The sequence below is a fragment of the Balaenoptera ricei genome, chromosome 20 (assembly GCF_028023285.1).
Source record: "Balaenoptera ricei isolate mBalRic1 chromosome 20, mBalRic1.hap2, whole genome shotgun sequence".
NCBI lineage: Eukaryota > Metazoa > Chordata > Mammalia > Artiodactyla > Balaenopteridae > Balaenoptera > Balaenoptera ricei.
The window spans coordinates 54594442-54616902 of NC_082658.1; the positions used below are offsets into that span (position 1 = coordinate 54594442).

General features: G+C 55.5%; 4 protein-coding genes across 9 annotated transcripts; all 4 read left to right on the forward strand.

Moving 5' to 3' along the window:
* The first annotated feature begins 52 nt into the window (after positions 1 to 52).
* RNASEK (ribonuclease K) lies at positions 53 to 1797 on the forward strand. The gene is made up of 3 exons (XM_059907868.1): positions 53 to 260; positions 955 to 1031; positions 1409 to 1797. Exons 1-3 carry the CDS (start codon positions 183 to 185, stop codon positions 1548 to 1550), a joined length of 297 nt encoding a protein of 98 aa, XP_059763851.1. The 5' UTR covers positions 53 to 182; the 3' UTR covers positions 1551 to 1797.
* Positions 1798 to 1887: 90 nt separating this feature from the next.
* Positions 1888 to 4810, forward strand: C20H17orf49 (chromosome 20 C17orf49 homolog). 4 transcript variants are annotated; one of them, XM_059907864.1, is made up of 6 exons: positions 1888 to 2123; positions 2311 to 2405; positions 3042 to 3143; positions 3824 to 4014; positions 4242 to 4346; positions 4545 to 4810. In XM_059907864.1, the coding sequence occupies exons 1-6, from the start codon at positions 2103 to 2105 to the stop codon at positions 4607 to 4609; spliced, it is 579 nt and encodes a 192-aa protein (XP_059763847.1). In that variant the 5' UTR covers positions 1888 to 2102; the 3' UTR covers positions 4610 to 4810. The 4 variants fall into 4 exon arrangements, with proteins under 4 accessions (XP_059763847.1, XP_059763848.1, XP_059763850.1 ...); XM_059907865.1 differs by having other exon boundaries at positions 4549 to 4810; XM_059907867.1 differs by lacking the exon at positions 3042 to 3143.
* Positions 4811 to 10392: 5582 nt separating this feature from the next.
* On the forward strand, positions 10393 to 16246 carry BCL6B (BCL6B transcription repressor). Of its 2 annotated transcripts, none has more exons than XM_059908005.1 (9): positions 10393 to 10471; positions 11022 to 11212; positions 11434 to 11655; positions 11765 to 12121; positions 12442 to 12566; positions 13127 to 13291; positions 13382 to 13512; positions 13632 to 13769; positions 14161 to 16246. In XM_059908005.1, exons 2-9 carry the CDS (start codon positions 11034 to 11036, stop codon positions 14275 to 14277), a joined length of 1434 nt encoding a protein of 477 aa, XP_059763988.1. In that variant the 5' UTR covers positions 10393 to 10471; positions 11022 to 11033; the 3' UTR covers positions 14278 to 16246. The 2 variants fall into 2 exon arrangements, with proteins under 2 accessions (XP_059763988.1, XP_059763987.1); XM_059908004.1 differs by having other exon boundaries at positions 10467 to 10537.
* Positions 16247 to 18420: 2174 nt separating this feature from the next.
* Positions 18421 to 22267, forward strand: SLC16A13 (solute carrier family 16 member 13). Of its 2 annotated transcripts, none has more exons than XM_059907529.1 (4): positions 18421 to 19025; positions 19176 to 19319; positions 20332 to 21069; positions 21771 to 22267. In XM_059907529.1, the coding sequence occupies exons 1-4, from the start codon at positions 18827 to 18829 to the stop codon at positions 21968 to 21970; spliced, it is 1281 nt and encodes a 426-aa protein (XP_059763512.1). In that variant the 5' UTR covers positions 18421 to 18826; the 3' UTR covers positions 21971 to 22267. The 2 variants fall into 2 exon arrangements, with proteins under 2 accessions (XP_059763512.1, XP_059763513.1); XM_059907530.1 differs by having other exon boundaries at positions 19025 to 19095.
* The last annotated feature ends 194 nt before the right edge of the window (positions 22268 to 22461 follow it).

A 22461-nucleotide genomic window follows, 5' to 3' on the forward strand; every position in this document is an offset into this window, starting at 1 on the left:
TCCGCCTGGCGCTCCCCAGCCCGATGGTTGGGCCCGGAAGCCACGCCCCCTCGGTCGCTCTCCCTGCTCTCGGTCCTCCGCGAGTCCCCAAGTCCAGCTCTCTTCCCCCCCCGCTCATCGGGGCTTCCTCTCACCGCCTTCCTATCTGGCCCACATCTAGGCGATCCCCGACTCCTTTCTTCATGGCGTCGCTTCTGTGCTGTGGGCCTAAGCTGGCCGCCTGCGGCATCGTCCTCAGCGCCTGGGGAGTGATCATGTTGGTGAGGGGACTGCCCGGCGACAACCGGAGAGGAGAGGGCCTGAGGGGCCCGGGTGTTGGAGGGCTGGAGGGCTAGGAGACAGCAGGCGTTTGAAAGCAGCAGACAGGCCGGAGGGGGTGGTTGATTAGCCGCTGGAGAACGAGACAGAACTGAATTGAGAAATGGGGAATTGGAAGGGAGAGGGGGAGCTGAAGCTTGGAATGGGCCCCGGGGCTGGTGGATTTGGAGTACCCTCAAGGTAAGAGGAAGAAGAGCTACGTTCTTGAGAGGTCCTTGAGCTGAATGGAGGGCAGTGGGGAAAGGGAGTGCTTGTTCCCGAAATGGATAGCTGGGCGTTGTTTCCCGAGGACTCTACCCGACCCACTTCAGGAAGAAGTAATATGGAGAAGTGCCGATTCCCTCTGACCCCCTCCTCCCTGTCCCGTGATAATGACGCCTCCGGAGAGGATGATAATCTGGTTCCTGGGTTGCTCATTATTCCTAACCCTTGCCCCAGCCAAGTCTTCTCTATGTCACCATTCATGCCCTGTTCCGGGTGACTGGAGTCCAAATCCGGCAACAACCAACCCTAATCCCAGCTCATTCTGGTGATTCCCAAACCCAGATGTTGTGGCAACATTCGAAGTGGGAGGAGTTCAGGCAGTGACCAGGTCAGGTGCCTGAGTTCAACAACCTACCCCTTCCCTTTTTGCAGATAATGCTCGGAATCTTTTTCAATGTCCATTCCGCTGTGCTAATTGAAGACGTTCCCTTCACGGAGAAAGATTTTGAGTAAGTGGAGAGGCGGGGGAAGTGGTCAGAATCATGGGCGGGGAATTGCAGGAGGCTGGATGCTTGGGGCCCAGAGGCTAGGGAACTGGCTGCTCTGTTTAGCACACAGGAGCAGTCTTGGGAGTCAGACCTCAGCGGCCATCCTAAACCCACCTCTTTAGGTGTGGCTTCTTTAGGTATTTTCCTTGACTTCTCTGTGCCTCCTCCACCTATGCAAAGTGGATGCTATAACACAACTCACCCCATAGGGTTATGAAGATTAAGATAATACACGTAAAAGCGTTTAGAACGGTACCCGGCACACAGTAAGTGCTGTGTAAATGTTGGCTGCTGTTAATAATGTTTCCGATATGTCTCTGCCTAATCCCCACCCCTAGGAATGGCCCCCAGAACATATACAACCTTTATGAGCAAGTCAGCTACAACTGTTTCATCGCCGCGGGCCTTTACCTCCTCCTCGGAGGCTTCTCTTTCTGCCAAGTTCGGCTCAATAAGCGCAAGGAATACATGGTGCGCTAGAGCACCGTCGCGTTCCCCCTCTCCAGCCCCCTCCTCTATTTAAAGACTCTCCCCACCCAGTCACACCCGCCCCACCCCCAGTCTGGCGCCCTCTGCGGACTGGGTTTCCCTGGCGAGAGACTGAATCCCTTGTTCTTCAACCTCTGGCGCCCGGCTCCAGTGGAGGGAGGTCGGGGCTGGCCGTTCCCTGTCCCTCCGGCCCCCTCGCCTTGTCCCGTTCCACAATAAAGAGAAACTTCTCTCTTAAGCCTCGTGTGTGTGCATGGGTTGCGGGGCAGGCATCCGGGCTGAAGATCGGACTCCAAATACGGAGTCCCGACCCCTCGACGGAAGTGGAGTGAAGCCGGGCCGGAAGCGAGGCGGTGTCTTCCACTCTCCTTCCCGCGCGCCGAGGCGGTGAGGCGGTGAGCGGCCGAGCTGGAGCCAATCAGCTGCGGGAAGGGGTGGGACTTCCTGCGCGGGGGCCGGAGCCGTTCGATCGCACTGCTCTCCGTGGTCCCGGCTCCGAGGTAGCGGCGGCGGTAACGTCTCCGTGAGGAGGCGCGCGGGGCCATGACGTCAGCGTCTACAAAGGTTCGACCTCCCTCGCGGACAGCGCTCCCTGGCGGCCACGGGAGGGCGGGCCCCCCAAGTTGGCTCCCGGCTCTTCCATCCCGGCCGAGGGGCGGGCGGGAGTCCAGCCTGGGGTGGGGCTAGGGGCTCCGGGCGGTCCGGCGCGGCGCTGTGCGCCGGCCCCCCGTAATGCTGCCCCGCCCCCCAGGTCGGAGAGATCTTCTCCGCGGCGGGCGCCGCCTTCACGAAGCTCGGGGAGCTGACCATGCAGCTGCATCCCGTGGCCGACTCTTCCCCCGCGGGGTACGTGAGCCCGGGCTGGAAGATGGACGCTGAGAGCGGACGCTGGGTCTCGATCACAGACACCGACACTCTCTAGGGCAGAGACAGATGTTAGTTTCCCTTTGTGCCTGGCACAGCGCAGAGTAGGTGTTAATAAATGATTGTTGAATGAATGAATGACAGATAAACCGCAGACCGAGGCTCATAATCCGGACTCATTTCACAGCTCTACCCTGCTGCGAACTGGTAGACCATAGACCGCCACCACTACCCACACCACCCCACCCCCCAAATCATGTGGAATTCCGTCAGACTGCAGCAGACTGTGTTTAGAGGCTCTGTTTGTAAGACCCCCACTTGTTGGATGGGTTTCAGTGGGCTGTTTACAGCAGCTGTTTCACGTTGATGGGGGAGAAGTTTTCTTCTAAGGTGGCGGTTGTTACACTATCGTGTGGTTGGGGGTCCTCAGGGTTCCCACGGCGCCTTAAGAATTTTGTTTTTTGCTTTTGTTTTTGTTTTTTTAAGGAAGACCTCTTTATGGAAGGGGCCCCAGGCCTTGCGGGGAGGAGGCTGGTTGCTGTGGAATGCATAGCCTGTGGGCTGGCTCCACACCCCTCTTCCTCCCACTTTCGCTATTCCCTTCTCCCCTTCTGACAGTGCCAAGTGGACGGAGACGGAGATAGAGATGCTGAGGGCTGCTGTGAAGCGATTTGGGGACGATCTTAATCACATCAGCTGTGTCATCAAGGAACGGACAGTGTGAGGGAGGGTTGGCTGGCAGAGAAAGGGCGGGTGGGCAGCTTTCTTCCTCCATACCCATTGTTCCATCTTCCTCAAACTCCCTTCCAGCTCAACATCTTTCCTACTTTGTTGCTAGTTTTGTTAGCAACAAAGCCCCTCGAGAACTGAAAGAATAAAAGAATTGTCACAATTGGTCAGAAGTTACTAAAATGCTGTGGTAATCAGGACCTTACAAGAATTTGATTTTAGGTTGCCAAAGACACCCAATAATTGAATTTGGTAATAGGAAGTCCCTGGTTATTTATACAGATCTTTTGAGACTCTACTGTGGTGTTTCCAGGGATATTATGATCCTGAGCTAGTGGATCAGGATCTATTAATAAGTCTCAATCTCCCGGTAGGTCACCCAGGCTTACCTGGTAGCCTTCCACATTCATACATCTCTCCCAGAAGAGAAGTAGAAGACGGGCCTTTCCCACTCTCAGTTGGACTCCCCTCTTCAGGCTCATTTGCCCTAAGTGGCTGCAAGGCTTCAGGAAAACGAGAACCCTAGCAAAGAGTCGGGGCCCTCACCTGGATTCTTATGAAGGGGCTACCCCGTGTTCTTTCAGAGTGGCCCATTGCCCCTGCTCTCCCCTCCCTTCTTCCCTTAGCCTCTCTGATGACTCCCTTCCTAGCTTGCTCTCTCTTCTCTTCAGGGCTCAGATAAAGGCCACCGTGAAACGCAAGGTATATGAAGACTCCGGCATCCCCCTTCCAGCCGATTCACCCAAGAAAGGGCCCAAGAAGGTGGCATCTGGTGTCTTGTCGCCTCCTCCAGCTGCCCCTCCACCAAGCAGCTCCAGTGCCCCTGAGGCCGGCGGTCCCCCCATAAAGAAACAGAAGGCTGGTAAGGGCTGTGGAGTTGCTGCCTGGGGATTAAAGGTCCCATCTGAGGTTCAGTGAGAGTTGGGCTTGGGTCAAAGGACAGATCTTTTTTCCTCTCCCAATGAAGGTTCCCAGAGAGTGGCTGGGGTAGGGGAGGGAGGGAGGGAGAGCTTGAAACTTGGGGAAGTGGGCGGGGTGGGGTGGGGTACCATCAGGGAACCTAGAACCTAGGTTGTGCCCCCCTCCCAGATGTGACACTCAGTGCTCTGAATGACTCGGACGCCAACAGTGACCTGGTGGATATCGAAGGGCTAGGAGAAACTCCTCCAGCCAAGAAACTCAACTTCGACCAGGGTAGGAGTCCTCCTCCTCCCACAACGGCTGAAGGGGTGGGGGAGGGTCTCAGCAGGATCCCCCTCCCAGGGGCTGTGGAAGAGAAGGTTCCCTCCTGTGCATGCAGGGGATTGGGTCTGCAAAGAGCTGGTGCTCTAGGGAGGTGGGAGTCATGCTTGGGGCTCGCCCCATCTCGGCCCATTTTACTTCCTGTTCCAGACAGCCTGACCCTGGATTCTGGCCTTCTCTTGACCTCCGCTGATCCTCCTCTGCTCTCTTGCTGAGCCTTCCACCTCTCACCCCTCTCACTGTTCACCCTGGACCTGTGGACCGGTTGGGACTCTGAGCAAGGCCTGCATGAGAGAGGGTGGAAAGGCTGCCGGGTGGCCCACCTTGCTGTTGCTGTATGAGCATCTTCCTCCAACCTCTTTGACCCCCAACTGATGGACATTTTTATACCGAAAACAATAAAGATCTCCCTCTCAGCTTGGTGCCTTCAGCCTGACGTTACTGGAGTGCAAGGGACACCTCCCTCTCTCCTTAGCCCCCGGGGCTCAGCCCCTCCTCAGCGGCTCTCACCACCCTGCCTGGAGCAGCACAGCCAATATTGGCAGGCTTTCTTCCCAGTGCCAATATTTCTGTGCTGCTAGAGCCAGGGGAGCTGGGCGTGGGCAACAAAGGCTCCACTTTGCTCTCTGGAGGCAGCACTTACTCCGGGGTCTCTGGCAGGCAGTACTCCTGAGACTACCCTGGGGATTTCAGAAGGGCAGCTTCCAGTGATTTCACACCTCCATTTCCACCCTCACCGCCCCCCCACCCCCGCCGCCACCTCACCAGAAGGCCCCAGATGTTTTTCGTGTCGCTTCTCCAGGGTGGCCTCCCCGGCCAAGCCTCAGCGGTGCCTCCCCCACCCTCGCTCTAACACCACAGTGTGGTTTGGACGTGGCCACAGTGCCGTACAAACCACAGTGTGCTGCTGGGGCGGGAGCAGGACTGGGGTGGGTTGAGAAGAAGGGAACACGAGGCAGTGCTGTGAAGACCCCTACCACCAAGGGTGGGAAGGCTTAAAAGGCAAACATGGCCCCAAGAAGCGTTGGGGAAAGCAAGAAACCAGAGCTAGGAGCTGAGCAGGCAACTGGAGGGAGAGGGGCCTAAGGGGTGAGCTCGCAGTGTAATAAGACTGGAACCATCTTCCTTGTAGGAACTCTGCTCAGGGGATCCCTAGGGTGGGGTCAGAGGCAGAGGAAGCAGGGAATGACTGGGGGGGACCAACAGACTGCCTCTCGACTCAGCAAGGGCAGGGACCCAAGGCTTCCTGTGTCCGTTCCTCCCCTCCCTGGGTCAGAACCCAAGAGAAAGCAAGGAGAGACAGAAGGCCAAGGACAGCAGGGTTGGGAGTTGGCAGTCCAGAGGTGGTGGGGCCGGAACATGGTCGGGAGAGGGGGGCCGGAAGTCGCCCTGGGCCCTGGGCCTGCCACAAGATGGAGGCCAAAGGCAGGAAATGGAGGCCAGGGGGAAAGGGGAGCAGCAGGGCACAGGAAGAGGGCCATCTGGACCTGGGGGCCAGGTAGTCAACCCCCAGCACTGTCCCCACTCCCCGTGGACCCCCAGGACCCAAGTCCCACCCCCCGCAACAACCCCCCCCAGCCCCTTCACCAGGCCCAGGAAGGCGGGCCCACCCCAGAAAGCCACGTTTAAGCTGAGACAAACATGCCTCTCCCCACCCCCACCCTAGGCCTTCCCTCAGCCTTTTTCTCCTGTCCAGGACTTGATTTTTTAAAAACACCCCCCAGAAAGCAAAATCCAAGGGCCAAGATCCCTTCCGCAAATCAAAATAATATCCCCTAAAACCCAAAAGTTATCCTCCTACCTCCCATCCCACCCTTTACCACCCCCACCTTCCGACACACCCCCCAAAACTCTTAGCAATCAAAAAGATCTAAGATGGTGGTGTAAGCAGAGTTTTTAGGCCCCGGGGGATGCCGGACCCCCTCGGTCGAGACCCCTATCTGTCCAGCATCAAATCCTGCCAAGGCCTCCTGCTCCTCACGCCACCCTCCGTACCCCCCAAACCGAACAGCTGCCCCCAACTCCCATCCTCGGCAGAGCCTTTGTGGGGATGAAACAGAAATCAAACACTATACTAACGGCTGGGGATGTTGGGGGGCCCTCTGGTCTGTCTTTGGTTTCCATCTGGGGGACTCCAGTTTCGGGGTGTAAGAGAAAGCCTCTCCAATCATCCCCCCAGTTTCAAGACTGACAAAGCCCAACCCCACCCCAGCACGCACCTCCAAACCTCCCCCCCAACCGCCACGTCTCTCCTGAAAACAGGGGACACTTTCCTCCCCACTTACCTCAGCTACTCTCCCCTGAGATCCTGGTCCCCTATTTTGAAGGGAACAAAATTTGGGGTGCATCCCTCACATTTGGGGTGCAGGAGAAAGGAGCCGCCCCAGTCGCATCGCTGGCCTCCTTCCTCTCGGCTGGCTCAGGGAGTGGGGAGTGCCCTAGGGAGGGGGGACCCCCACAAGAGAGCACATGAGGGGGCTCCTCCACTCCCAGTCAGAATTGGGGACACCCCCCCCCCAAACCCGTCCCAGCCCATCCGTCTCCAACTCGGCGGGAGAGGCAGCTGCAATGCCCCAGTCAGATTCCCCCAACACTACATTCCTCACCCCATCTAGAGGGGTCCCGGGGGCCCCAAAAAATCCCAAAAAAATCTAGGATGTTGGCTGGACGGTTCTGGACTAGCTCCCCAAATTTGGGGTCCTCAGATCCCCCCGTTTTTTCAGGAAAATTCCGTCTTTCACCTGCCTCCCGCCAGCCCTGCTCTGTCCCGATGCCAATTTTGGAAGTCACTCCCTCCTTCCTCCTCCCCGTCTCTCCAGGCCCCCCCCCACCCCCCCGCTCGGGGGCTAGGGTCCAGGACACCTGGCTTCCAGGCCGGGGGAGGGGGGCACTCCTCGAAGGGCTAGGGGCCAGGAGGTCAAGCTCATAGCCCCAGTCTTAGGGAAGCAGGAAAGCCCGATCCTCCCTTCCCCTCCCCCCTGGCTGGTCTCCGTGGTGGTTTAGGAAAGCCTGGAGGATTGGAATCTGCCATTGCTGTTGCACAGGCAGTTTTTTTCCTTGGGTTGGGGGGGTGGGCGGTGGGAGGGAGAGAGGGGAGGAGAGCCAAAGAGAGCAGGGACCGGGGTGTGCAGAGCTGGCCTGGATTACCCCCCAGCCCCTGCTGCCGTGGGGAACCCCCCCCCCCATCTCACCCACACTCCCAGTCCTCTGTCTGCTTTCTGTTTGGGGCTCTTATCCTAGAAAATCAGGGTACAAGATTCCCCTCCTTGTATCTCACTACCACCTCTCCTTGCACAGTTCCAACAGACTGCCCTAGTCAGGGGTGTCCACTTTACCACAAGACACCCCATTTCCCCCCCATCTGCCCCCAAGCCGAGGTATGTGCCCTTAAGAAATTGGGGTTCAGAGTCTGAAACCACCTTTCCTCCCTCAGATCTATCCAGGCCACATAGAAATAAGGGGAGATACACTCCCTTTCCAAATTTCATCCTTCAAATCCTGGGAATATTTGGAGGTTCACTAAAGAAAGAGACTTCTAGAATCTGGGGTTAGCAGGAGCTATAAGCAAAGGACATCCCAAAGCAGCATCGTGCTCCAAATTAAGTGAACCCTAAAATCAATCTCACCTCATGATCCATCACTCAGTTACACCAAATGCACCCAAAGAGTGGCAAAACACCCCAAAATAAGGACACCCCAAAACTTTAGTCTCCTACCCTGGGCCCTCACCTTGTTTCTCCCCCTGGAAAAAGCCTCCTGGCTCTCAGTGCATACACAGAAATATCCCCCTCCTCAAAGTAAGTTTGCACAACATTCAAATATAAAGCTTTGCTCCCCGGCAAGGACCCACAATCACAGAAGGCCTTCAAACTTGCTCCCAGGTTCCTATTACGTTCCACCTCAAGCTAATAAAAACCCCAAATTGAATTTCATGTCCCCTCAAATATAATCTGAACCTCAAAACTTATCTGGCACCCCAAAACAGACTGCACCCCAAAACCAGCATGATTACTCCACTTGAAATCAGATTGTCCACATACACCGATGACTATGAATCCCCAAAACAAAATCCTCATCCACCTCTGAAAAACACCTAGCAGGTCCCCCTGATATTCCAAGATGACAAACTCCAAATTGTGGGTGTCAGAATCCCTAGAACTAATGTAGCTTCAAAATCAGCTCCATACCTCAGACTTACTACTGGCCCTCAACCCTGAATGCAGCCTTCAGGACCCAGCACAATCAAACTAACTCAACACCCCATAGTAAACATGCACCCCACAATTGACAAATTGACCAGACAACACAAAAGTAACTCCATCCTGATACCAAAGGGAGCCCCCAGTCTAACTCCCACCTCCAACTGGGCAGAGACCAAAGTAACCCTCATTTGCAAAAGCCACCTCACCACCGTGAATCCCCAGTGGTTCCCCATTCCCAGTTTCTCAGCAGTTCTTTCGTGCATCCAAATAAAGACACCCTCACATCTGAAGGGGAGGGCCCCAGGCCTCGATATGCAGCTCCACGGATAATGGTCAGTCATTACTGGGCAACGGTAGACTCTCCTGAGCCCAAATGCAAGTCCTGCTTTGCAGCTGAACTCAGCTCTTGCCCCCCCCTCTCCAAATGAACCTTGCCCCACCAACGTCTCCCCAAACAAAATACGAGGGTGTGACCCGTGCTTATCTTCCAGATCAAGGACTTAAATTGGGGTTATCAGCCCCTCCTGCCCTCTCTCCCTTCTTTTACCCTGAGACCCTCCCTGTTTCCCCTCTGTCCACTGCACCCAACTTTCATATTAATGTTCACTAAAAATTCACCTCTAAAGACGGATAATAGTATCTAGCTTAATAAGAAAAGAAACCCTGGGCTCCCAGGACTCAGATCCCGCTCCTTGTCCCACTCATTTCCCTTGTTCCCAAAGCCCGCGGATTTCTCACCCCAGATAGGAAACCCATCCTCGGAGGAAAGTCCCCTCTGTCGCCTAACTCTCCCTCCCTCCGCCCAACCCTAGTCCCCTGGACAAAATAAACCAGAGCAAAGAGGGGGAGAACGAAGGTTTCAGCCGCTCAGACCTAATCGATCCTGCGCCCCCGTTTGAGTGGACCCCCAGCCGGGTGGAGAAGACGGGCGAGGCGAGGCTAGTGCTCGTCCGCCCCCTCGTGGAAGGAGCCAAACATTGCCGAGCTTTGCCTACTTGCCGCGCTGGACCCCGGCGTCCCGCCAGCCTCCAAGCGTAGCCGACGGGCGGATGCCCGAGGCCCTAAAGATCTGGGACTGGGGGAGGGCGAAAGGGCTTTGGGCGGGAGTCTGTCTCGCTGGATCCCTAAAAGGATTCAAAAGAGAGTCGGGAGCGAAAGACCGGACCCTAGGTCTCCTGAGCCTCTCTCTCGGCCCCCACCAGGGGCTTTCCCCACCTCCTCGAGGGGAAGCAGCTGGCGGAGCCGTCCGGTCGCAGGACAATGGAAGGAAACGAACTAGAAATCATATCCGCCCCCTCCCTACCGCGCCCGGTCAGAGCCCCTCTTTTGCAGGCCCCGCTAGAGAAGCCTGTTGAATGACCACACCCTCCCGCTGTCTGAGACCCCACGGGAGCCCACTATCACCTCCCCAAACCTGGTTCCTCTTTGGGCTCCCCTTTATCTCCCTTAATACCGTACGCTGGAAGGGGGAGTTTTGCTGTATTCACTCTCCCGTAACAGGCTCCTTCCTAAAGCCAACACACCAATTGTCGCTGTCCCAGGCCCCCCGACGACCCAGGTCACCCATATTTCCAATCTCAATATCCCCAACCTCCTCCCCAATTCCAATGTCCCATCCTCAGTTCCACTTTCAGTGGCCCAAGACCCCTTACGTTACGACCACCCAGTGTTTCTGAGGTCCCGCCCTGGAGCCGGAGACCCCGCCCCGGGTTCGCCATCTGGAGAGCGAGGGAGGAAGGAAGGATACAGACCCAGGCGTTCACCCCACCTCCACCCCCGCCCCCGACATCCCGGCCAGATAAAGGAGCCGAGGCCAAGAGGGGAGAGAGACCCCGCCCCCCTTGAGAAGAAAGCTGAAGCCCCTGCAGGACGGGGGTAAGAACCAGAGACTGAGGGAGCCAGACTCCTGGGTCCCCCTAAGAGGGTTGGGGCTTGTTGATGGTAAGAAGACCGAGGCCCAGAAATTGAGCTAAACTAGGGATCCGGGACTAGAGAATGGAATTTCATGATTCGGGGAAGGGAGCTTCGATTGGGATTTGGAGGGGTGTGGACCACGGGTCATCTGGGGTCTCCAGGCAGGATCGGACTCCTGAGACCAGGAGCGCGGTGGGGCAGAGGGGGAATGGGGGTGCTGGAAGGGCACTGGGAGTCTAAGTAAAGGCGCTGCGGGCCGGATTCCTCACACTTGCCATCGACGCCGCGGTGTGGGAACCTTCAGCTCGCTCCAAGCGCTGTGGAATCTAGAGGAGGAAAACGAGCGATGCCGTGGTTGAGGGTAGAAAGAACAAGATGAATTAAGTGAGGCTGCGTGAGCCGGGGCCGGGGGCTTGGCTCTAGCTGCACCTCAGCAGGAAGAGGCAAACTGCGGAAGGACAGGCGTCTTAGGACGGCCTGGATCCCTGAGCCCTCTCCTTGGCACCCGCAGGCCTGCGTCGCTATGGGTTCCACCGCTGCCCCGGAGGGAACGCTGGGCTACGTCCGCGAGTTCACTCGCCACTCCTCCGACGTGCTCGGCAACCTGAATGAGCTGCGCCTGCGCGGGATCCTCACTGACGTCACGCTGCTGGTTGGCGGGCAACCCCTTCGAGCTCACAAGGCAGTTCTTATCGCCTGCAGGTTCGAGGGGTGGCTCAGGGGGTGAGGTGGGACCAAATGGAAAAGGGGCGGAGTCCGAAGGTCTTTGGGAGGGAACCCGAAGCCAAGCCTTCCAGAAGCAGGAGGCGGGGCGTCCGCGAATTGGGGGCGGGGTGAGAGTGGGAGAGGCGGGGCTTTGTACAGGGGCGCGTGTCTCCCTTGGTTCCCCAGCCCTTAATATGACCTATCTTCCCTCTCTCCAGTGGCTTCTTCTATTCAATTTTCCGAGGCCGTGCAGGAGTGGGGGTAGACGTGCTCTCCCTGCCCGGGGGCCCCGAAGCCGGAGGCTTCGCTCCTCTTCTGGACTTCATGTACACTTCGCGCCTACGCCTCTCTCCGGCCACTGCACCAGCCGTCCTTGCGGCCGCCACCTACTTGCAGATGGAACACGTGGTCCAGGCATGCCACCGCTTCATCCAGGCCAGGTGAGGGAGCCCCATCTCGGTGTTCCTCATGGGTGAAGTGGCATCCCAGTTGTCAAGGGCAAAGGCCAAGATTAGGAAATAGCACTAATGTCCATCGCACTTTTCTCAGCTATGAACCTCTGGGCATCTCCCTGCGGCCCCTGGAGGCAGAACCCCCCACGCCCCCAACGGCCCCTCCGCCAGGCAGTCCCAGGCGCTCCGAAGGGCACCCAGACCCACCTACTGAGTCTCGCAGCTGCAGTCAAGGGCCCCCCAGTCCAGGCAGCCCAGACCCCAAGGCCTGCAACTGGAAAAAGTACAAGTTCATCGTGCTAAACTCTCAGGCCTCCCAAGCAGGGAGCCTGGCAGGGGAGAGGAGTTCTGGTCAACTTTGCTCCCAGGCCCGGCTCCCCAGTGGGGATGAGGCTTCCAGCAGCAGCAGCAGCAGCAGCAGTGAAGAAGGACCCATTTCCGGTCCACAGAGCAGGTACAGAAACTGGAACCCCCCAGAATTTGTAGAGGCAGCCTCAGCTCAGAGGCACAGCCATTGGGCCTGGGTGGTCAGGAACAGGGAGTGAAGGAGTGGGCTTCAGAGACACCAGCTCACCATAGGGAGTTGGCCAGAGATCAGGCTTACTCTGTAGGGTGGGACTTGGGCAGTGAAATTGGATATGGCACATTGGTCCATAGTGGCTCACCTCCAGAGGGTAGGCCTATGGCAACAAGTCTTCCAGGGGAGAACCCCACCACCACCGCCGCCATATAATCTCTCCTAACCCTTTTCTCTGGGCCTTGACATCTGCCTAGGCTCTCTCCAACTGCTGCCACTGTACAGTTCAAATGTGGGGCTCCAGTCCATACCCCCCATCTCCTCACACCCCGGGCTCCAGAGACCACTGGGTCACCCTCTGGGCGGGCTCATCCACCACCAGGTAAGAGCCCCTCCTTCTGCCCCCTTCTTGGATTTTCTCCCATGGCTGCTCAAGGCCAGTTTAAAGGCCCAGTCCATTTCCTGCAAATTAGAATCACCTAGGGAGCTTTTAAAAATCCCATTGCCCAGGTCACACCCCATAGATCAGAAAGTCTGCAAGTGGGAGCCTGGCATCAGTACTTTTTAAAGCTTCCAGTGAGCAGCACTGTTTGGGAACTTCTGGCCTATTTCCATCCAGGGCTGAGTGGTCAGCCCAGGGCTTGGCAAGGCCTCTCTGGCAAGCTGTCATCCAGAGCGGTGCGAGAGAGGAGAGAGAAACAGAAACTTCCACCCACGAGTAGGGGCCTCCACCTACCACCACCGCTATTGGAGTGATTAGCAGAGTACTCTGGAATCAGACAGACATGGAGTCAGATCTTGGCTTGTCCTCTCAATAACCATGTGACCCCAAGCAAGTCAAATGAGCCCCAGAAGCCTTGACAGTAAATTGGGAAAAAGAGAACCCGCTACCGTGTGGTTTGAGGATTCACTGGAATTGTCATTACCCACCACCCTTCCCAGGAGGTGAATTTTTCAGCTGCCAGAGCTGTGAGGCTGTGGCTGGGCGCTCATCGGGGCTGGACCCCTTGGCTCCTGGGGATGAGGATAAGCCCTACAAGTGTCAGCTCTGCCGGTCTGCCTTCCGCTATAAGGGCAACCTGGCCAGTCACCGCACGGTGCACACAGGTAGGGGAGGAGCAGGGAGAGGGCCCTGGCCTTGGTGCCCACAGCTGTCCTCTGGTAGAGTCCCTGACCTCCCTCCCTCCCTGCCTCCAGGGGAAAAGCCCTACCACTGCTCCGTCTGCGGAGCCCGCTTTAACCGGCCGGCTAACCTGAAAACGCATAGCCGCATTCATTCGGGAGAGAAGCCCTATAAGTGTGAGACGTGCGGCTCGCGCTTTGTACAGGTACGGCGCCAGTTTCAGAGACGGCTCGCAGGCCAATTTCCAAGAGGGCGAGGTGGGCCGAAAAGGGGGAGGGTTCTGTCCCTCCCATTGGCGCGGTCTGAGGTCCCTTCCTCTCCCAGGTGGCGCATCTGCGCGCGCACGTGCTGATCCACACCGGGGAGAAGCCCTATCCTTGCCCCACCTGCGGGACTCGCTTCCGCCACCTACAGACCCTCAAGAGCCACGTTCGCATCCACACGGGAGAGAAGCCTTACCACGTGAGTACCCGACCTGGCTTGGCCCAAAGCCTTGGAATTACCTTCCGTTTATCGAGGGGCGGAGCTCTGAAAGGAGCTGGCCCGGCGGTTCTAGACCTCTTCGAGGTGGGCGGTGTCCTTGTGAGTACGGGGCGGGGGCCGAGGGTAGGGGTGGCAGGTATAGAAGTTAGTCTCCTGGACGGAGCGCTACCCCCCTGGAGAGGAGCTGACAGAGGGAAAAAGCTTTGCTGAAGAGGGCGGGGCGTAGCTCCTAGGCCTTCCCCTGAGGATTTGGGAGCATGTAGGGACTAAAGAGCTTCTCTAAGGTAGAGTGCTGGGCGGTTCTCCCTTGCTCAACACCTAAAAGGTGGTCGTGGTTGGGGAGGGACCTGACTCAGCTGTCCTCCGACAGTGCGACCCCTGCAGTCTGCATTTCCGGCACAAGAGTCAACTTCGGCTGCATCTGCGCCAGAAACACGGAGCTGCTACCAACACCAAAGTGCACTACCACATTCTGGGGGGGCCCTAGCTGAGCGCCTGCCCAGGCCCCACTCCCTTCCTGGAAGACAGGAAAGCTGCGGCTCACGCCTGGGTTCGCTGTCAGGCTTGGGCATAGGGGTGTGCAAGGCCCCTCGATGTCAGCGACTGCCACCACCTTAATTTCTCACTGGGGAGAGCAGGGGTGGCAGATCCCGGCTTGATCTGCCTTTGTTTTGCTGGTCAAAACCTCTTCCCCACGATCAAAATTGTTTCTGAGGAGAGAGCAAGCTAGGAGCTGGAGGATGGGAGAGACTGGAGGCCTGGTTTCCACCTGCAGCCCCCATCTCATTCGGTTTATCTGTAAATATAATTTATTGAGGCCTTTGGGTGGCACCAGGGCCTTCATTCTATTGCATTTCCCATGTCCCTCTTCCACAAGTGTGATCAAAAGTGACCTGAAACACAGAATGTGAGGTCATGGCTCTGCTGGCAGAGATTAGCACTTGGCCGCCTCCTTTGGCGTGAGTGTTTTATATTATTATTGTCATAACTTTTATCTTTAGAGTTGTTCTTTTCCTATTTGCTTGTTGGTTCGTTTCAAATGGAGAAAGGGGTTCTCTGTGTCCTACCCCTCCAATTCTAGGTCTGGAACCTTTCTTTGTTCTAGGGCAGCTCTGGGAACATGTGGGTTTAAGGAATTGGGTCAGGAACCCTCTCTGGTATTCTGGATGTTGTAGGTTTTCTAGCAGGCCAGCACTGGATATAGACTTTTTCTGTTCTTCAAGGGTTACAGGAACCTATGGTGAGCCTGAAGTGGAGGTAATAAGTACCTCCTAGAGGCAGTGGGTGTGGGGCCTTTGTCAGTCTTGGAACTGGGGGGGGTGATTACAGAGGCTTTCTCTTATGTTCCTAACTGTCCCATTCGTCTGGTCACCTAGGTCTGGCTCCACTGTGTCTGTTTGATAGAACTCACCCAGGAGCTTGAGTTGGGCCCACAATCCTCCCACTAGGGCCCGTTCTTAGCACTGAGTTGATCCCTCCACGCAGGAGAGATCTGAAATTCCTCACCAGAGATGATGCAATCTTTTCTGATTCTGCCCAGTCTCTAAGAATGTTATGACCTAGGGGAGAATTATGAAACCCTTTATCTTGACTAAACAGTAAAGAGTATGACTCATCCTTTACTGCAGAGGTGTCTGGGTTTGAATGTTCCTTGGGGTTCTACCTGAGATGAACCTCTTCTTCCTTTAGTAGGTTTTTGGACATCTTCTGGCAAGTGTCCAGATTCCAGAAATTTCTTTGCCTCTAGAAGTCACAGCTGCTTGGTAACTTTCTTACCTTAGAAAAGCTGGGTCTGTGACCTGGTCTTCCTGTCACTGCATTCCTGTCTGGAACCAGTGAAAGCACTAGAACCTTCCACAGGGAGAGAAAAGGGGCTGAGTTCCACTATGGATTTTCTGTATTTTGGGATTATGATTGGGATTACTGTTGGGATTAGAGATTTAGAAGATTTAAAAGACTGACTGATGGACCCTCTAGTTGACCAAGTATCCAGGTAGGATTAAGAGGTTGGTTGAGGGGCAAAGTCTCTGGTGTAGGCCAAGTAGGTAGAAGGTTAGGAATGGGTTGCTTCTTAACTGTGTGGAATGTCTGGAATGTTAGATGATACTCTGAAGCCTTGATTTACAGTCCTGCCCCTGTTGCCCTGGGGGATTAGGGACAGGGGGTGGAAGGTAAAAAGCACTTTGAATTTGCAGGGTGGAGGCTCCTCAAGACAGGTCAGTACTAGTGGCTGTCACTTGGGGACTGGTGAGACAGCTACTCTTCTCCCTCTTTGCCTCTTACTCCCCACTGCAGAATCGAAGGAGGTAGGGAAAGCAGAGGAGAGAGCTGAGAAGGAACCATGATTTTTTTTTTTTTTTACCAGATTGGATGGGCAGGTGGAGAGTGCCAAGGGGTGGAGATGTTAGATCTTGCAAGATCAGAATCATGGAATAAAGAAGCCTCTCTGTGCTGCCTGTTGTGTCCTGGGTTCTTGCCTGTGGGGATCTGGGGACTGAGGGTTCTGAAGCTGGGGAAAGAGGGTATACTATCCTTCCTGGATACCATCTTGGATTCTGTGCCCATCCCACTGTCCCATCCCACCAGACATTTTAAGTGGCCCTTGTTCTCCCCTTCCCTGCCCTTGCCTTCCGGCTCATTGTGTAGGAACCAGTGACTTCATGAAGTTTCTCCGGAGCCACCTGCATCCTACTGCTCTGAAGTCACTTCCTGCCTGAGGTGTGGAGGCAGCAGGGAGAAACCAGGAAGCCACTAATAATACCAACGTGTTGGGGGATGCATCTGTGCAGGGGAACTTAATGCCTGGACACCCTCTACCACCACCACCACCACCACAGAAGATGGATAGGACTTGGGTGCCGTAAGGACAATAGGAGCTGGAGGTGGCAGTGAGAAGGCGGTGTGGTTAGAGCCAGCATGCCGGCTCTACCCCTCCCCCAGCAATGGTGTCTTGGAATCCATCCAGTGCCTAGTACACGCTTCTTTCCCACCCTTTCCCCTGTCCTGTGTGTGTCATGGGTGCACAGCTGTGTTCTGCCCAGAGGTTAAGGGGTCACTAATTCTGATAAGTGGACTTAAATTTTGGACTTAAATTCCTTTTGGACTTAAATTCCTCATCCATGAAATAAGTCCATTAGCATGGAAGGAATAAGTTCCTTCCAACATTTACAGTTTGTGGTTGTGCTTCTTAATCTTTTAAAACCCATGACCTGGGTTAGATTTTTTTTTTTTAAGCACAAAACAAAGAAACTAAACTAAAACCTTCCTTCCCCTCCCACTGCAGCTTATCCCCTGTTGAAAATAAGATCAGCTTAAAATAAAATAAAATAAGACCAGCTAATATTACTTAACTCCTGCTACATGTCAGGCCCTAAACTAAACATTTTAGTGTATAGATTTTCTAATTCAACTCCCCTGACAACCCTAAAGTAGGTACTATTATTAGCCCCAGTTTACAAGTAGGGAAACCAGCTGAGAGGTTCAATGTCTTGGCCAAGTTAAGAAGTGATGAAGCCAGCATTGGAACTATGATTTGATTCTAAAGACTGCGCTCTTAACCACTCTGTTATACAGCCACACCAATTTCTACATCTTTGGTATAGTCCCCACCAGCCAAAGTTCGGACTCCACTTAAAAAAAAAAAAAAAAAAAAGCTTCTTGGGTATGATTACTTTTATTTCCCACGTATAAAAGTATACGGCTCAATATGCTTTTTTAAATTACACAGCCTCCCTCCCCACCCCAGCCCCACTTGTCTGGGTATTATGACCCCTTGAGTTCAAATTTCAAGGTCAGTGTCCTAAGGATCTTGAAGCCAAGTCATTAGTGCTCTATAAGGCTGGAGGAACTGGGTACTGGTTGGGTAGGAGGGGCTGATTGCGCCAGTGGTCATGGCTTGTCTCTAGTCTATACCATCATGAGATCAAAAGCTGTGATTAGGAAGTGGTGGTTACTAGAGGGCAGAGGAAAATGTTCCAGCCCCACTGAAGACGAGGGCTGGTGGGGCTCTGAGTGAGCTCAGAGCTGCACTTCCTCTCCCCAGTTATTTTTGGTCTCTGTGACCCGTAGGTTTCCTGTTAGTGGGAACAGAAGGGACAAGAACGAGTTCCCAATACAGAAATCAACGCCAGGAGTCCAACAGCCCAGTCCCCTCTCTCTCTCCTTGGCCTTTGAACCCACTCAGGAATCCAGGCATCTAGATTCTAGTGGCCTCAGGCGCTTGGCCAGGTATTTTACCTTATCATCCCTCCGCACGCCCCACCCCACCCCCGCCCCGCTTTTCAGCTCCTGGGCCCTTAAGCAAGCAAGTATGTGTTTTCCTCTCCTGAACCAGTTAACCCACTACCAACGCCCACGGACTCCTTACGTGCGCATCTCCGTGCTGAAATCTGGTCGAATTGGCCCGCTAGTTGGACAGGAGAACGAAGCTGCCTCCTGGTTGGTTCCTGGGTCACCTAGGGCCCGTCTATTTAGCCTCCTAAAGTCCCCTCCTCACGCGTGCGCCCCACTCACTGCCCCAGAACAGGTTCTAAACCCCGCCCTGCCATTCTGGCTCCGCCCCCTTCTGAGGAGTCCCGCGTTCTCATTGGTGAGCTACAGACAGGGATGTTGGCCGGGCTGGCCAGGTGCAGACACTTCCAGTGATAAGATAGATAATCCACCCGGAGACCTCAGGGATGGGGCCCAAACTCAGTGCTGCCCCCTGGCTCCTAGACCGAAAGTCAGCCCTCTCCTCCGTCTGTCCCGCCCAGGCCTCGACTCCCGACTCACGGCCGGCGGAGCCACGCCCCCCGGCGCTGAGCGTAGGGGCAAGCGCCCGCCTGGTCTCCCCACCTATATCGCCCCCGCTAGGGGAAAGGCGCAGGCGCCTCACGCAGCCTCTCTGCAGCTTTCAAGCCCTCGTTGGTACTTTCCTCTCTACCATCCTCTCCTCCCCGCTCGGCTGCGAGTGGTCCGGCTGGGTGGGTGGGCAGAGGTGGAACGTCCTGAGCCCTGCTCCGGAAGGGGCTTAAGGCGGCAGCCCTGTTACCTCCCAGATGGCACTTAGGGCCGAGCCCCCCGACGGGGGCTGGGGGTGGATGGTGGTGCTCTCAGCGTTCTTCCAGTCGGCGCTGGTGTTCGGAGTGCTCCGCTCCTTCGGCGTCTTCTTTGTGGAGTTTGTGGCTGCGTTTGAGGAGCCGGCAGCGCGAGTCTCCTGGATCGCCTCCATAGGAATCGCGGTGCAGCAGTTCGGGAGTGAGTGCTGCGCCTGGGTCCAGAGTCCTGTGACCCTCGACCCTCAGAAGGGAGAGGAGATGCGGGGACGGTAAAGGAGTTGGTGGGGGTGGGGTCAGTGCTGGGGAAGGATGCCTGAGATCTTCTCTCAGAACGCTTCCTCTTCTCCAGGCCCAGTGGGCAGTGCGCTGAGCACCAAGTTCGGGCCCAGGCCTGTGGTGATGGCTGGGGGCATCTTGGCTGCGTTGGGGATGCTGCTCGCCGCCTTTGCTACCTCCTTGACCCACCTGTACCTGAGTATTGGGCTGCTCTCAGGTGAGACCCTGGGCAAGGGCGGGCAAGTCAAAAGCCTGAGTCTTTTTGGCCTCTGGACTTTTACCTTCTTCCTGCTCCTTCCAAAAGGCTTAGGGAGACGCTGAGAGAAAGTTTTGGCTGGCACCTGTGCCCAGAAGACAATTCTTTTTTTTTTTTTTTAATTACATCGGTTTATTTATTTATGGCTGCGTTGGGTCTTGGTTGCTGCGCGTGGGCTTTCTCTAGTTGCAGCGAGCAGGGGCTACTCTTCGCTGCGGTGCAACGGGCTTCTCTTGGCGGTGACTTCTCTTGGCGGTGACTTCTCTTGTTGCGGAGCACGGGCTCTAGGCGCGCGGGCTTCAGTATTTGTGGCATGTGGGATCTGTAGTTGTGGCTCACGGGCTCTAGAGCGCAGGCTCAGTAGTTGTGGTGCACGGGCTCAGTTGCTCCGTGGCCCTTGCACCTTCCCAGACCAGGGCTCGAACCCGTGTCCCTTGCATTGGCAGGCAGATTCTTAACCACTGCACCACCAGCGAAGTCCCCCAGAAGGGAATTCTTAAGAGAGGTGACTAAAGTGATAAACAGGTTAGGGGAAATCAGGAAATTCAAAGATGCAAGCCCAGGGCTAATGGGACTGGAGTGTAAAAGGAAGAATTACTGTAAAATTGTGTCAGATGTGAAAGCTGTGAAATAGATATCATTATCCTATTTACAGATGAGGAGAGGCTTTAAGCTTATGCAACTTGGCAAGTGAAGTTCACACAGCCAGAAATGGTAGAGCCCAGGTCTAACTCCAGAGTTCTATGGTAGTTACTTTGCAAACATTCCAGAGTCCCATGAAGTATATTACCCCCATTTTGCAGATGAGATTGAGGCTAGGAGATGAAATAGACAAGGTCATACAGCTAGAAAGTATCAAGCTAGGATTGTAATTTATGCCTGTGCTACATTCTGCTGCTGGGCAGTGTTGGGATGATTGTGTGCCCTGAGCTCCTTAAGGGTCCCTCAACCCCCATTTCTTCCTTTTTGACAGGATCTGGCTGGGCCTTGACCTTCACTCCCACCCTGGCCTGCCTGTCCCGTTACTTCTCTCGTCGGCGATCCCTGGCCACCGGGCTGGCACTGACGGGCGTGGGCCTCTCCTCCTTTGCTTTTGCTCCACTCTTCCAATGGCTGCTCAGCCAGTACGCCTGGCGGGGGGCCCTGCTGCTGGTGTCTGCCCTCTCCCTCCACTTGGTGGCCTGTGGTGCTCTTCTCCGCCCACTCTCCCTGGCTGAGGACCCTGTCGTGGGTGGCCCTGGGGCCCAACTTGCCAACCTTCTCCATCATGGCCCCTTCCTCCGTTACACCGTTGCCCTCACCCTGATCAACACTGGCTACTTCATTCCCTACGTGCACCTGGTGGCCCATCTTCGGGACCTTGATTGGGACCCACTGCCTGCTGCCTTCCTCCTCTCAGTGGCGGCTATTTCTGACCCTGTGGGGCGTGTGGCTTCTGGGTGGCTAGGGGATGCAGTCCCAGGGCCTGTGGCAAGACTCCTGATGCTCTGGACCACCCTGACTGGGGTGATACTGGCCCTGTACCCTGTGGCTCAGGCTCCCACAGCCCTGGTGGCTCTGACTGTGGCCTATGGCTTCACATCAGGGGCCCTGACCCCAGTGGCCTTCTCCGTGCTGCCTGAACTGGTGGGAACTGGAAAGATATACTGTGGCCTGGGACTGGTGCAGATGGTAGAAAGCATCGGGGGGCTGCTGGGGGCTCCTCTATCAGGTAAGGGGACTGGGATTTCCAGGTGGGTGCGGGCTGCCACGTCATACCATTCAGGGAGGGAACTGACATTATAGTGTATGTGAATACTGCCCTCTGGTATGGTACATACACAGCCTGCATGGTCAATCACAGCAGCCCTGAAATGGGTCCAAAGTGCAAAGAAATTGGGGCTGTGGAAAGATTAAGAGGACCTATGTGGCACCCTTGGCAGGGTACCTACAGTTGGGGTTTTCAGAGGACCTGGTCAGACCTGGCCAGACATAACATGCCAGCGTCTGCCTTTTCCCTTGGCCCACTGGGCCCCAGGCCAGGGATCTGAGCCATCTGGTCAAAGTTCTCCAGGCTCCTGATGCCAGAACCTTCAGACCCTTAACATTTTCCTCTTAACTATTAACCGAAGGCATGAAAGGGAAGGCCACAGCTACTGGAAAGAAAGGCACAAGTGTGCCTGACTCCATCTGGATCCCCAAATCCCCACTGGCTGGTTCAGAGGTACTTTCTGAAAGCAGGAAGGTGGTTGAAATGGCCTTTTGAGGCCCCTAGGGAAGCCTGAGTTCTCAAGCTCATCCAGTCCTACCTTGAGAGTTCTAACTCTTCCAAGATGATGGGTTAAGGATTATTTTCTTCCCTCCACCCCAAAATGTGTCTGAGTCCCAGGAAACAGATCACCCATGTGTATTCTTTTTCTCTCTTGAATCTAGGCTACCTCCGGGATGTGACAGGCACCTACACAGCTTCTTTTGTGGTGGCTGGGGCCTTCCTTCTTGCAGGGAGTGGAGTTCTCATCACTCTGCCCCACTTCTTCTGCTTCTCAGCTCCTACCTCCAAGCCCCAGGACCCTGTAACAGAGGCACTGGATACCAAAGTCCCCCTGCCCAGGGAGGGGCTGGGAGAGGATTGAACTCCAAGAAGGGGCAGTCAGACCCAGAAACCCAGGGGTTGTTGGCTCCAGGTCTTCTCCTGCCCCATCTTGGCACCCACAGAACCACAGTGCCTTAAGCATCGTTATCTGCCTCCCCCCACCCAGAGCAGGCCTGGGGCTCCTGCGATGTGTGTGCCAACCCTTTGTATTTTGTCTTATCTCTTCTTTGCTCTCACAACCTTTTCTGAAGGATCCAGGAGTTCAGCCTGCTCCACTGAGCTGTGAATCGACTGTGGAAACTCAAAGGCCAAGAGACTTATCATGTTTTACATGTGATCTCTAGTGTTGCCTCCTACATTTCTTCCCTGAAGACAGATCTTTGGGAAAGAGGGATGCCCCTTTGAGATAAAACTGAATAAGAAAACCGGACAATAATCAGAACCTCAAAAAGAATTGGGGCCCATATGCCTGGGTTGGCTGAATGGGGTCATGCTGGGGACTGGAGGGGAGGTATCCAGCAGCTCTGGTGA